The following is a 13,998-nucleotide window of genomic DNA, read 5'->3' on the forward strand; positions in this document are numbered from 1 at the left end:
TGTATTATCCATAACAAACATGAGTAAAAAGCTAAAGAATCTCTGCTGCAATATCCTCATAACATATTTGGGTTGGCCATTTTTCCCCTCCCCCCAGTATGCCTGTTATGCCATTGGAAAAGATGTACAAGCCATGAAAGCCGTAGTGGGTGAAGAAGCTCTGACCTCTGACGATCTGCTCTACTTGGAGTTCCTACACAAGTTTGAGAAGAATTTTATCGCCCAAGGTTAGTAGTAACGGCAGATACCATTGTCCCGCAATCTCACTGCTACCGATGGCGTGCAAGCCTGGCCTTAAAGGGGTTTTCTGGTGAGATAAACAGCCCATCCCAGAGCGCTGCTTTACCTTCATTCCATACACTGATCCATACTGTGCAACGCCATCACATTCATAGTACAGTCTACGACCCCTCAAACGATTGATTGGCAGAGGTGCCAAGAGTCTGACCCCCACCAATTTGACATTGATGGCCTATCCTACCCCTTTAACCTAAAATGACATTTTTGCCCCCCCCAGTAGTACGAATAGAACTTCCCTTTGTAGTTTCAGCAGGACTTCTTTTTCCCCGCCCACCACGACTTCCCTATTAGTCATATGACTAATCCAGCAGGGTCACACTTACCACTCCCCCCTAATCCTTGGCGTTCAGTCACAATAAGCCTCCACACACCCAGTAGTCACAGCAAGGCTTTCCTCTCTCCCATGAACTCATGTATGGGACGCCCCTGTGATGTTCTCTCTGCGGTTTGGAAGCTACTTACAGGCAGCATTTTGTTGGCGGCTGGATGTATGTAGCTTCCTGCCGGGCAGCACCGTCACTGTCATTTGACAGTCACTGCAAACTCTCTGCCGACAAATGTTTTGACACAAATTCTGCCGAATGCATAAAGTGCAGTGAGCAAAATTGGGTTACCAGGGATGATTTTCTACTTGACCTGGCGACCGTTTTTTCTCTGGGTACTAATTGTTAGGGTGGTTCATACATCTGAGAAATTTGCTGTGGCAAATCCTTCTGGTTCCCTGACGGGGGCTGCTGAGCTGCGTCGTCATTGGGTTATTGTGGCTCCTACTAGGCTGTTTGCCGGCCATCTCATCTATATATTATTTCTTAAAGCGAATCTACGTGTTTGACATGCTGTTCATAATTTCACCACCCGGTGGCGCTAGTTTTCTCTGTATAATCACTAAATCATATTTGCTTCATTGGAAACACAATGTTTTTATTTTGCGGTCTCCTGTTAACCCTGTCTATAAATAGATGCCATTTTAGAAATGTATGTTGACTTTTTCAAATGTAATTGTGGGTGAGGGCAGTCTATGACTAAGCCAAACCATTTGTCACAAGCCCAATCTTTAACAATATGCAGTTCTATGTAGCAGAGTCAGGTTTGTCACTTCTGCTTTTTCATAGAAATTCACTGACTTTAAGGGGTTTTCCCACACACGTATCCCCTGTCCACAGGTTAGGGTAAACATGTGTGATGGCTGGGGGTCTGACTGCCGGAAATGAGAACGGGGGACCGAAAGGCCACTGAAGTGCTCCATAAGAATGCAGCCATGGTGCGCACGTTCGACCTGCGTTCTCATTTCTATGGAGTTGCTGGAGACAGCGGTCCTGGAAGCCCCATAGAAATGAATGGAGTACTTTGGGGGCTTCCAGTCCCCCATTCTCCTCATCGCTCGGGGTCCCAGCAATCACACATTTATCTTCTGTCCTGTGCACAGCAGATACATGTGTGTTGGGGAAAAACCCCTTTAACTTAAAAGGGCTCACCGACTGAAGAAGAGCTTACGCGTTGGTAGTTTGTAGCGTATTCCACTTGTTAGAGCCAGGGTTTATCCTCCTATTGTGCCTGTGGGCAAAGCTGTAACTTTAGGCAACCATTTTGGAGGCTGTGCAGAACTGTTGTCACCCGGCCGCAGAAGCGGAATAACGCAGGATTGACCAAGCCAAGGGCAGGTACATTTGTCAGTCGGTCACATTTGTGCCTACTTAGATTAGTACATAAGATGGTGGCGCTCTAACACAGGAGTAGGGTGGATCACATGACTGGACACCTGCGTCCTGAGAACTTTAAATGCATACTTTCCCGAAATACAACGGCGGAAGATGTTGGGCAGGAACCGCTATAATATGGAAAAATGTTTGAAACAATTGCATGTATTAACCTCTTAGTGCCATTGGTATTTGGGAACTTAAAAGGCTTGTCATGACCACTAGTTTCCTTATGCCCTAATGGGCATATGGACATCATAGAGGAGGGCGTATCTGGGACCATCTAATGGTCCATGCCATACATAGTTGCCCAATCTTTTGCATCGGAAATGAATGGCCAGGTGCGGCTTCCCTCCTGAGGTTAGGGAAACCAGACCAGCGGCAATCGTCTGATCACTGGGCTGTCCTCTATTTTCATAGGGGTTGTCTTCTTGAGAATCTCAACTGATGCTAGAGGGTAACAGCACTCACTAAACAGCGCCCCGATCTGCGTTAAAAATAAATGTGTGTATCGGAGCACGCCCTATCCAGGGTGTCACAAGACGCACAGAGTGCCCATGTTGGCCTCCATCGCATGGGGTGCTCCGCCATGTTGCTGGTGTAACCACTGGCGCCCGTTTAGCAGAACGTCCTATAAATGCCCTAAGCGATGTCCAGTTTGGCGCCCTTATGCACGTTACATTAATGTTGGCCAAACCTGCATTTTTCACCAGTATTAACAGGCTTTTTAAAAAAAAAATGGGGACTTCAATCCTCCCTGAGTGATAAGCTGCGGCCAGGGGTTTCTGACAGCTACTTATCTCCCTCTAATTATGGCAGTTAACGTGTAGTCCAGTGATCCGTGAGTGCGGTCTGCCGACCGCAATATTTAGTATGCGACTGTATTTATCCAGTTCATGTGGACAATACTTGTGGGACCAGTGAGCATCTATAGTCACAGCGCAGGGGCACAGACTGTAGATCCTTAATTTGTGCCGGGTTATCGAGTTCTACAACCCTGTGGTGGACTGCCGGATCTATATACACAATACTAGGAAGTAGTCCGTCTATCAGCACCTGATTTATAGATAGACTGAAGATCAGGCGCCAAGTGACTAGATAAATGGTTTATGGACGATGCTTTTAATACCATAAGTTCTAGCCACTTTTCTCTTTAGTGTGAGTGCAAAACCTACCCGAATACCAGCTGTGGTGGCGCCCCCTACTGAATGATGACTGCAGAGTCTCTGATGCTCCTCACCTTGCATTCCCTGGTCTGGCAGCTGCCATGATGGTATACGATACAATCACGGACTCGCTCGTTAATACATTTTACTTGTGCGATTTAGTATCTTTTCAGCAGTGTAAGAGTTAAATGGCGGCAGGGTTTCTCCGGGTGCTTCTGAGCCATCACCCGTTATCGCTGCCGATCCCGCTGTTCAACCCTCCTTTAAATAGCTTGTAAAGGGCTGTCACATGGGGGATGTGTATGTGTGGGTGGCAGTCAGTTACCTTAGCAACTAGTTGCTCGTTAAAGGATAATAGCAGCTTTTGGTACTCGTGGATGGGGAGCAGCGAGGGCACCAGGGGGGTCTGACGTGGCCCATTATTAACCCCAGATATTCCAGGAACAATCATAGGTATATTTATTTATTTTTTTTACAGAATTTGGTTTTGTAGTTCTCACTAGCAACCACATGGTGGCAGTACATGGTAAAAGCAATGTTACGTAACTATTTTGTATTTTCGTAGTCTGACTAATCATGCAAATTTGATTCGCTGTGTGTCACCTGTCCGTGCTCCTGATATCTGCTGCACCCTAACACCGGTCTCCTCCTTTTAGGTCCATATGATAACCGCACAGTATTTGAGACATTGGACATCGGCTGGCAGCTACTTCGAATCTTCCCAAAGGAGATGCTCAAGAGAATCCCAGCAAGCACCCTGGCAGAGTTCTACCCTCGAGACTCCTCCGCCAAGCACTGAAATCCTCCGCCATTCCTCAGCTCCACTTCCCTCAGTTTCCAGAGTCTGTCTGTTAAGGGCCCCTTGGAAGGAGCAGGGCAGATATGGCCATTTCTCTGTGTCTGCATATTAGAAGGCATCACTTTAACCTGAAATTTGTTTAACAAAAAATAATAATCCAGGCGATACAATTGCACTTCATCCCTGGGTTTACCATTTATGAAGGGATTCCGATCTACAGATTCTCTGCAGGTTGCCGTACCTGCGTCATGTAACGTCGCTGCAGTCGGAACAGGCGCATCTTATATGTGGCCGCTATATTCTCATATTAGACAATCTTACGGTTTTAATCTAGGCCCTAGTCATGACGTGGTAAAGCAGCGATCGGGGTCAGACACGCTTGTGGCATGTGTGTATTTGTGCAGTGATGTGCACGTGGTTTGCCGCGACCTCAAAATCGACATGTTCTTAGACGCCACTATCTGGAAATGAATTAGTGAAGGTGATTGCCGTGCTTTCTTAGTCTAGACAAGACGCAGCTGTCCGTTTGAGCTTCAACTCCCAGGATGCCACCTATAAGCGAGCGGCACATACCTCTGCTTGCAGTTGTGTTACAGATGGACAGCCGCCTGTTGTCTACCTCTGTATTAGTCTACGCAGGTGGTACTACTCTGTCCTTGGCTTCGTCAGGGCTATATCTCGCCGCCACACGTCCTGCTCCCGTCTTGTGTGGACTTTTATTCTCCCGTCATCAATCCTTCTATTAATTTATCTCCTGTTTTTACAGCCAGCCCTCTCCTCCGCAGGTTGAAAGAAGTTTAATGTGGGGTTTATCTGATGTTTGTGAATATTGGTGTAATAGTTTGCTCTGTGGTCCATTCCATCTGTAACCGGTGTATACATTTGTTGAAGAGCATCATATCTGAATAAATATTAATGCAGTGTTAGAAGTATAACGTGTGCCTTCCTTCTAATATGTCTCAGCATGTTCGTGCTTTTGCATCAAGTGGAAAATGTCTCTCGTGGCAGCCTGGCATGGAATTGTTCACTTTGAAAATTGAACAGCTGGAGCCGACCCTGGTTTATGGTCTACACTGGCAGGGAATTGTGTTGAGGGGCACTAGGTTCTGGAGGCAGCGTGATCTTTCCTCCTCACAGCAGCAAGCCATTTCCATTAGTTCAGTTCCATTAACCGTAGAAACACTGGTTTATTTTTAAATGTCATGTTTTACTAGCGGCAGACTAGCAAAGAGCTGGACACATGACCTCCCTTATGGATATTTCCCGCAAAAAGAGTCCCCAGTAAATAAAAGTCCCCAGTCTTCTATCTACTCTAGAGATCTGGCAAGCAACCAGTATGGGCTACCATTACACTCCCTGCAGAACTAGACGTTGAGGAGCCTAAGACCTATGAACCGCTACCCAGTGATACAGAAGCAGGGAGTTAGTATTGAATCGCTAGGCAGATTTGTTGTTCAGGACTCTAGAAAACATGGGTGATACCCACGGTTTCCCTTTTAGTTATTTCTATTGTTCCAGTTAAAGCATGGGTTTGAAGATTCTAAATCTCAAGACCCCAGGCTTGATCGGCAATGGGAGCAGCTGTTCCTATATCCGAGAGGTTTCAGATGGTCATAATGTGGCCCATTTTAGTTTCCAATCTGCCGCAATATATGGACTTCCTGCGGTTTTGCTGAACCAAACTGGAGCCTAACTGTTATGTCCTCTATACACTGCACACATAGATGAGGAGAATCCTGCTGTCCGATCTCTTTCCTATCTGTGTGCATTATGCAGGAGATTATACAGCAATGAGCAGTGTAGCTGCGAATCCAGCACTGGGGTGAGCTATAACTTACCAGAAGCTGCTGTGTGTCTGTGTCTCTCACTCTGCTACCTCTCGCCTCTCCGTAGACTACTATAGGCAGTGGGACTGGTGTCTGTGTTTCTCTGCTTCTTTTTCCCCCTCTCCATAGGCATCTATGGTCTCACATTCCTCCCTACTTCTGCTCTTCGCCTCTATAGAATTCTTCTGTCTTCTCTCACTCTGCTCCACCTCCCCGCTCCATAGACTTCTATTGGCAGGCAGTGAAGTGACAAACCCTTACTTCCTGTAATGTCTCCTTTTCTCTCCAACTAGGGATGGATTTTGCTTAAAGGTAATGTGTCGCTAGAAAAACATTTTTTTTTTTTTTTTTTTTTTTTAGTTAAACAGTGTATAGGTGATTAGACATTCTAATTTTATTTTTTTCACGAGTCAGGAAATATAAATTAGACTCTAATTTATAATATTTCCCAGCGCTGGTCACTAGATGGAGCAATTCCCAAAATTGCAGCATTGCATGTGGTAAAGCAACCACATTGCTTTATGCTGCAAAATTTGAGAAAACTCACTCGCTCTAGTGAGCTCTCAGAACCCCCCTTCTTTATCCTGGCTAGTGCCGGGAGAAACGAGGGGATTGAACGGTCAAACCTCCTACACTGTGTGTCTCCTTTTTTTGAGCTAACACACAGTGTAGTAGGTTAACATACAGTCGTAAACACACACTAAAACACGAACATACATAGAAATAACTTACCTGCTCCTGCCGGTCCATCCGCTCCGTCTGCTACCGCCGCTCCAAGTGCACCAGTCCGGAAGCTGCAACCGGAAGTAGTAATCTTACTGTCCGGCCGCGACTTCCGGTTCACAGGAAAATGGCGCCGGACGGCGCACAGTTCAAATTGTACTGTGTGGGAGCGGCGCATGCGCCGTTCCCACACAGCGGCGTACATGTTAGTGGATGGAACGGGCCCCGTTCGCATTCACTATGGGACTGTAGCTGCCGTATTCCATGTCTGTATGTGTCGTTAATCGACACAGAAATGGAAAAGAAAATGGCAGCCCCCATAGGGAAGAAAAAGTGAAAAAATAAAAAAAAGTAAAACACAAACACACAAATACACAAATAAATAAAATGTTTAATAACACACTAAAGTCAAATTGATGTCAATTTTTTTTTTGCCGTGACACTGGTCCTTTAAGGAGGCTCTGGCACAAGATAAGTGCCCTATCTCCTACATAATCTGATCGGCGCTGTAATGTAGATAACAGTAGTTTTTATTTTGAAAAGCGATCATTTTTTATCAAGTTATCAGCTATTTTAGATTTATGCTAATTAGTTTCTGAATTCCCTACTGGGCATTTTATTAACTTTGGTCAGCGTCATACACTTCTCTTTACAACGCCCACTTGGTCAAATCAGCGTCGTACACTTCTCTCCATTCATGTTGTCACATACACCCATGTTAACTTTACTGAAGTGTCTTTAGAGCGAATAGACATCCCCTCCAGCCAGGACGCGATGTCTGTTCACACTCCCGGCACTTTGGTAAAGTTTGCGTGGGACTTAATCACAGCATGATCTCGCGAAGTGTCGGGAGTGTGAATAGACATCGCGTCCTGGCTGGAGGTGATGTTGAAAATTACTCTGAAACTGACTGGTTTCTGTTCCATCGATGTGCGATAATCAGCCTGATCTTGGCCACTTGGCTCGGTCAGTGGTTTTGAAAAGACAGAAATTGTGCTTACTTTCACCCCAATGCAAAAACAGCATGAATGTGGTCTTCTCCAAAAGGGCTCTTGAAGGCTCAGGGTGAAATATAGGTCAGTGTGATAGATTATCTACAAAGTAGATCAAGTTGAGTCATCAATCTGAAGTTCTGCTCTGGCACCCCTTGATCCTCACACCAGGTGCCTTTCAAACTAGGTGGCATCTGGTCATGTACATAAGGCAATTAAAGGAGTTTTTAAAAATGATGTGCGGATGGTTCAAATGCAGGAATATCTATCACTTACGAATGTGCTGTCTGTAGCTGAAATGCCTCTGAACGAGAGACTGGCTTACATTCACATGACCACGCTCCTGGTGTTTTATCTCCTGCTTGTGTGAGGTTTCGTATCCTAAACAGTATTTGTAGATCAGCATTTATTTTAGCATTTATTTTGCTGTTATGGTTATATTGGTTTTCAGAAATTCTGAGTAACTTGTCACTTAGCGATGTCCTTTTAAGAAGAATCAGGTTTTTGGATTTTGATAAAGATTTAAAGAGGCTCTGTCACCAGATCATAAGTGCCCTCTCTCCTACATAATCTGATCGGAGCTGTAATGTAGATAACGGTGTTTTTTATTATGAAAGGATCATTTCTGAGCAAGTTATGAGCAATTTTTTTAGATTTATGCGAGTTACTTTCTTAACCCCTTCCCTCTTTAGCCACTTTTGACCTTCCTGACAGAGCCTCATTTTTCAAATCTGACATGTTTCACTTTATGTGGTAATAACGTTGAAATGCTTTCACCTATCCGGGCGATTCTGAGATTGTTTTCTCGTGACACATTGGACTTTAAGATAGTGGTAAAATTTGGTCGATACATTCAGTATTTAATTGTGAAAAACACAAATATAGTGAAAAATTGCAAAAATTAGCATTTTTCTCAATTTAAATGTATCTGCTTGTAAGACAGGCAGTAATACCACACAAAATTGTTGCTAATTAACATCCCCCATATGTCTACTTTAGATTGGCATCGTTTTTTGAACATCCTTTTATTTTTCTATGACCTCACAAGGCTTAGAACTTTAGCAGCAATTTCTCAAATTTTCAAGAAAATTTCAAAAGGCTATTTTTACAGTGGCCAGTTCAGTTGTGAAGTGGTTTTGAGGGCCTTATATATTAGAAACCCCCAAAAAGTCACCCCATTTTAAAAACTTCACCCCTCAAAGTATTCAAAACAGCATTTAGAAAATGTCTTAACCCTTTACACATTTCACAGGAATTAAAGCAAAGTAGAGGTGAAATTTACAAATTTCATATTTTTTTGCAGAAATAAATTTTTAATACAATTTTTTTTTTATAACACAGAAGGTTTTACCAGAGAAATTCAACTCAATATTTGTTGCCCAGTTTCTGCAGTTTTAGGAAATATCCCACATGTGGCCGTAGCGTGCTACTGGACTGAAGCACCGGCCTCAGAAGCAAAGGAACACCTAGTGGATTTTGGGGCCTTATTTTTGTTAGAATATATTTTCGGCACCATGTCAGGTTTGAAGGGCTCTTGCGGTGCCAAAACAGTGAAAATCCACCAAAAGTGACCCCATCTGGGAAACTAGACACCTCAAGGAAATTATCTAGGGGTGTAGTGAGCATTTTGACCGCACAGGTTTTTTACAGAAATTATTGGAAGTAGGCCGTGAAAATTAAAATCAACATTTCTTCAAAGAAAATGTAGGTTTAGCGATTTTTTTTTTTCTAATTTCCACAAGGACTAAAGGAGAAAAAGCATCGCAAAATTTGTAAAGCAATTTCTCCCGAGTAAAACACTACCCCACATGTGGTGGTAATAAATGGATATTTGGACACACGGCAGGGCTTAGAAGGGAAAGAGCGCCGTTTGGCTTTTGGAGCTCAAATTTAGCAGGAATGGTTTGAGAGGCGATGTCACATTTACAAAGCCCCTGAGGGGACAAAACAGTGGAAACCCCCCACAAGTGACCCCATTTCGGAAACTACACCCATTGAGGAAATTATCTAGGGGTATAGTGAGCGTTTTGACCCCACAGGTTTTTTGCATAAATTATTGGAAGTAGGCTGTGAAAATGATAATCTAAATTTTTTCAAAGAAAATGTAGGTTTAGCTAATTTATTCTAATTTCCACAAGGACTAAAGGAGAAAAAGCACCGTAAAATTTGTAAAGCAATTTCTCCCGAGTAAAACAATACCCCACATGTGGTAATAAACGGCTGTTTGGACACACGGCAGGGCTTAGAAGGGAAACCGCACTATTTGGCTTTTTGAGATCACATTTAGCAGGAATGGTTTGCGGAGGCCATGTCACATTTGCAAAGCCCCTGAGGGGACAAAACAATGAAAACGCCCAAAAAGGGACTCCATTTAGGAAACTACACCTCTTGAGGAATTCATCTAGGGGTGTAGTGAGCATTTTGACCCCACAGACGTTTCATAGAATTTATTAGAATTAGGCAGTGAAAATAAAAACAGTCCTTTTTCTTCAATAAGACGTAGCTTTAGCGCAAATTTTTTCATTTTCTCAACAAATAAAGGAAAAAAAGAACCCAAAATTTGTAAAGCAATTTCTCCCGAGTACGGCAATACCCCATATGTGGTCATAAACTGCTGTTTGGGCAAACGGCAGGGCTCAGAAGGAAAGGACCGCCATTTGGAGTGCAGATGTTGCTGGATTGGTTTCTGGGCGCCTGTGGGCCCAAAACAGTGGAAACCCCCCAGAAGTGACCCCATTTTGGAAACTACACCCCTCAATGCATTTACCAAGGGGTGTAGTAAGCATTTTAACCCTGCAGGTGTTTTGTAGAAATTAGTGTTCACTCGATGTTGCAGAGTGAAAATGGGATTTTCTTCCATAGATATGCCAATATGTGGTGCCCGGCTTGTGCCACCATAACAAGACAGCCCTCTAATTATTATGCAGTGTTTCCCGGTTTTAGAAACACCCTACATGTGGCCCTAATCTTTTGCCTGGACATATGACAGGGCTCAGGAGTGAAGAGTACCATGCGGAGTGGAGGCCTAATTTGGCGATTTACAAAGTATTGGTTCACAACTGCAGAGGCTCAGATGTGAAATAATAAAAAGAAACCCCTGAGAAGTGACCCCATTATGGAAACTGCACCCCTCAAGGCATTTATTAAGAGGTGTAGTGAGCATTTTCACCCCACAGGTCTTTTCCATAAATGAATGCACTGCGGATGGTGCAAATTAAAAATTTATATTTTTCCCTAGATATGCCATTCAGTGGCAAATATGTCATGCCAAGCTTATGACACTGGAGACACACACCCCAAAAATTGTTAAAAGGGTTCTCCCGGGTATGACGATGCCATATATGTTGAAGGAAACTGCTGTTTGGGCACGCTGTAGGGTTCAGAGCCGAGGGAGCACCATTTGGCTTTTGGAGAGCGGATTTTGCTTGGTACTAAATTTTTTGAGTATTGCTGGTGTTTTATAATGTGGGGGTACATGTAAGCGGGGCGGAGTATATAAGGGGCATAGTCAGGTGGTATGAAAAAAAATTAATAATCCATAGATGTGTGTTACGCTGTGAAGCAATCCTTTCCGCACAGGCCGGTGTCGCACTGATAAATGGTGTCATTTCTTATCCCCCTTTTGGTCCACACTCTGCACCTTTGTAGTTTGGGGAATTTTGCTAGGAAGTGTTGTCCTGGTATAATACGGGCACCGTCGCTTCCAGCGGATATGTTTGGGCCCTCCCTTTCCTGGTTCCCTAATTTTAGGTCCTTGATAAATCGCCTCTTTAAACTGAAGAAATGTTCCCCCCATATTTTTTTATTTCCTGACTTATTGGAGCCATAACTAATTTTATTTTTCATAGACGTAGCGGTATGAGGGCTGGTTTGTTGCGGGATGAGCTGTAGTTATTATTGGTACCATTTTGGGGTACATGTGACTTTTTGATCACCTTTTATCCTATTTTTTGGGATGCCAGGTAAACAAAAAAACGCAATTCTGGCACAGCTTTTTTCGGTTTTTTTATACAGCGTTCACCATGCGTTATAAACTACATGTTAACTTTATTCTGTGGGTCAGTACGATTCTGGCGATACCTAATTTATAGCATTTTTTTATGTTTTACAACTTTTTTCACAATAAAATTACTTTTGTAAAAAGAATGTATTTTTTTTCTGTCGCAAAGTTGTGAGAACCATAACGTTTTAATTTTTTTGTCGACGGAGGTGTATGAGGGCTTGTTTTTTGCGGGACGAGCTATAGTTTTTATAGGTACCATTTTTGGATACGTGCGACTTTTTGATCACTTTTTATTCTAATATTTGTAGGGCAAAGTGACTGAAAAACAGAAACTCTGGTAACGTTTTTTACGTTTTTTTTTACGCTGTTCACCGCGTGCAATAAATAATACAATATTTTGATACCTCAGGTCGTTACGGTCGTGGCGATACCAAATACATATGGTTTATTATTATTTCTCAATAATAAAGGACTTGATAAGAGTAAAAGGGGGATTGTGTTTTATTTGATTACTTGAAACTTTTATTGTTTTCAAACTTTTATTTTTTGCACTTTTTTATACTTTTTTTTTACACTTTTCTTCAAGTCCCACTAGGGGACTTGAAGGTCCAACGGTCAGATTTTTTTTTTTCTAATACATTGCACTACCTATGTAATGCAATGTATTAGATCTGTCAGTCATTCACTGACAGCAAGCCGATTAGGCTTCGCCTCCCAGCGGGGCCTAATAGGCTTCCGTAATGGAGGGAGCAGGAGACCATTGTGTCTCCTGTTGCCATAACAGCAGTCGCCAGTCCCAATTGCCTGTCAGGGCTGGCGATCTGCTAGTAACCGCTACGATGCAGCAATCGCTTTCGATTGCTGCATCGAAGGGGTTAATGGCAGGGATCGGAGCTAGCTCCGGTTCCTGCCGTTACAGGTGGATGTCAGCTGTACAGTACAGCTGACATCCACCGCTGATGATGCCGGATCAGCTCCTGACCCGGCGCCATCTTGCCGGCAGCTACGGAAGCCGATCAGGCTCCGCCGCCGGGCGGATCTTGACCGGCTTCGGTGCTAGGCAGACCGGGAGGCCAGTATTAGGCCTCCGGTTGCCATTGCAGCCACCGGAACCCCGGCAATTTCATTGCTGGGGCTCCGATGAGCTGCAAACACCTTAAGTGCAGCGATCGCGTTTGAGCGCTGCACTTAAGGGGTTAATGGCGGGGATCGAAGCTAATTTCGGTCCCCGCCGTTACAGTCGGATGTCAGCTGTAAGATACAGCTGAGATCCGGTGATGATGGCACCGACTCAGTTTCTGAGCCGGTGCCAAACATTTGACGTACATGTACGGCATTTTGCGGGAAGTCAATGCTTTCCATGACGTACATGTACGTCAAATGTCGGGAAGGGGTTAATGACCAACTGGGTGTGTTTACTTTGTACCAACTTGGTGTTGTGAAGAGAAGTGTATGACTGACCAATCAGCATCATGCACTTCTCATAGTTCCAGCCCATTGTTACAGTTTGATTGTGCAGTGAAAGAAGCTGGGCTGGAACAATGAGAAGTGTATGACGCTGGTCACCGACATACACTTCTCTTAACAATGCCCAGTTGGTATAAAGTAAAAATACGCCCAGTTGGTCATTAAGAAATAAATTAGCATAAATCTAAAATTGCTCATAACTTGCTCAAAAATAATCGTTGTTCAAAATAAAACACTTATCTACATTACAGCGCCGATCACATTATGTAGGAGATAGGGCACTAAAAGAGGCTCCGTCACCAGATTATAAGACTGACCGTTAGGGTAAAGGTAACAAGATCGAATTGAGAGAATGAAACCATCTAAATGTGTGTCCTGTGTTTGGTCTTAAAACTCAAATGGGCTTTAGTTACAATGTTCCCTCTAAGTCTTGGCAGCGCCGGAGCGGGGCAGTTAGGCTGCATTCACACGAGCATGTTCGGTCCGTAAAGGACGAAACTTATTTTGGCCGTAAGGCCCCATGCACACGACCGTGTTCGGTCCGTGATATACGGTCCGCATGTCGGCTGCATGTCCCGGACCGAACACAGTGCAGGGAGTCGGGCTCCTAGCATCACACTTATCTATGACGATAGGGGTCACTGCCTGTCCGCGGAACTACTGTCCCGTACTGTAATCATGTTTTAGTGTGTGACAGTAGTTACGTGGATAGGCAGTGACACCTAGCGTCATAGATAAGTATGATGCTAGGAGCCCGGCTCCCTGTACTTTGTACGGTCCGGGACAAGCGGCCGACATGCGGACCGTATATCACGGACCGAACACGGTCGTGTGCATGAGGCCTTAGTCCTGAACTGAACACACTGCAGGGAGCTGGGCATCATAGTTATGTACGACGCTAGGAGTCCCTGCCTCTCGGTGGAACTACTGTCCCGTACTGAAAAACATGATTACAGTACGGGACAGTTGTCCCACAGCGCGGCAGCACCTCCCCCCTGTGGATGATGCCTCCCCCTGTTGATGGC

General features: G+C 44.2%; 1 protein-coding gene across 1 annotated transcript in view; it reads left to right on the top strand.

The window, feature by feature from the left end:
* ATP6V1B2 (ATPase H+ transporting V1 subunit B2) overlaps positions 1-4,891 on the top strand; it is a 39,901-nt gene extending 35,010 nt beyond the window's left edge. The window contains exons 13-14 of the mRNA XM_075858844.1: positions 98-227; positions 3,820-4,891. Of these exons, the coding sequence (XP_075714959.1) occupies positions 98-227; positions 3,820-3,962 (273 nt within the window). The 3' untranslated portion in view covers positions 3,963-4,891. The remainder of the gene's footprint in view (positions 1-97; positions 228-3,819) is intronic.
* The last annotated feature ends 9,107 nt before the right edge of the window (positions 4,892-13,998 follow it).

Source organism: Rhinoderma darwinii, chromosome 3 (assembly GCF_050947455.1).
Source record: "Rhinoderma darwinii isolate aRhiDar2 chromosome 3, aRhiDar2.hap1, whole genome shotgun sequence".
In the NCBI taxonomy this organism is placed as follows: Eukaryota; Metazoa; Chordata; class Amphibia; order Anura; family Rhinodermatidae; genus Rhinoderma; species Rhinoderma darwinii.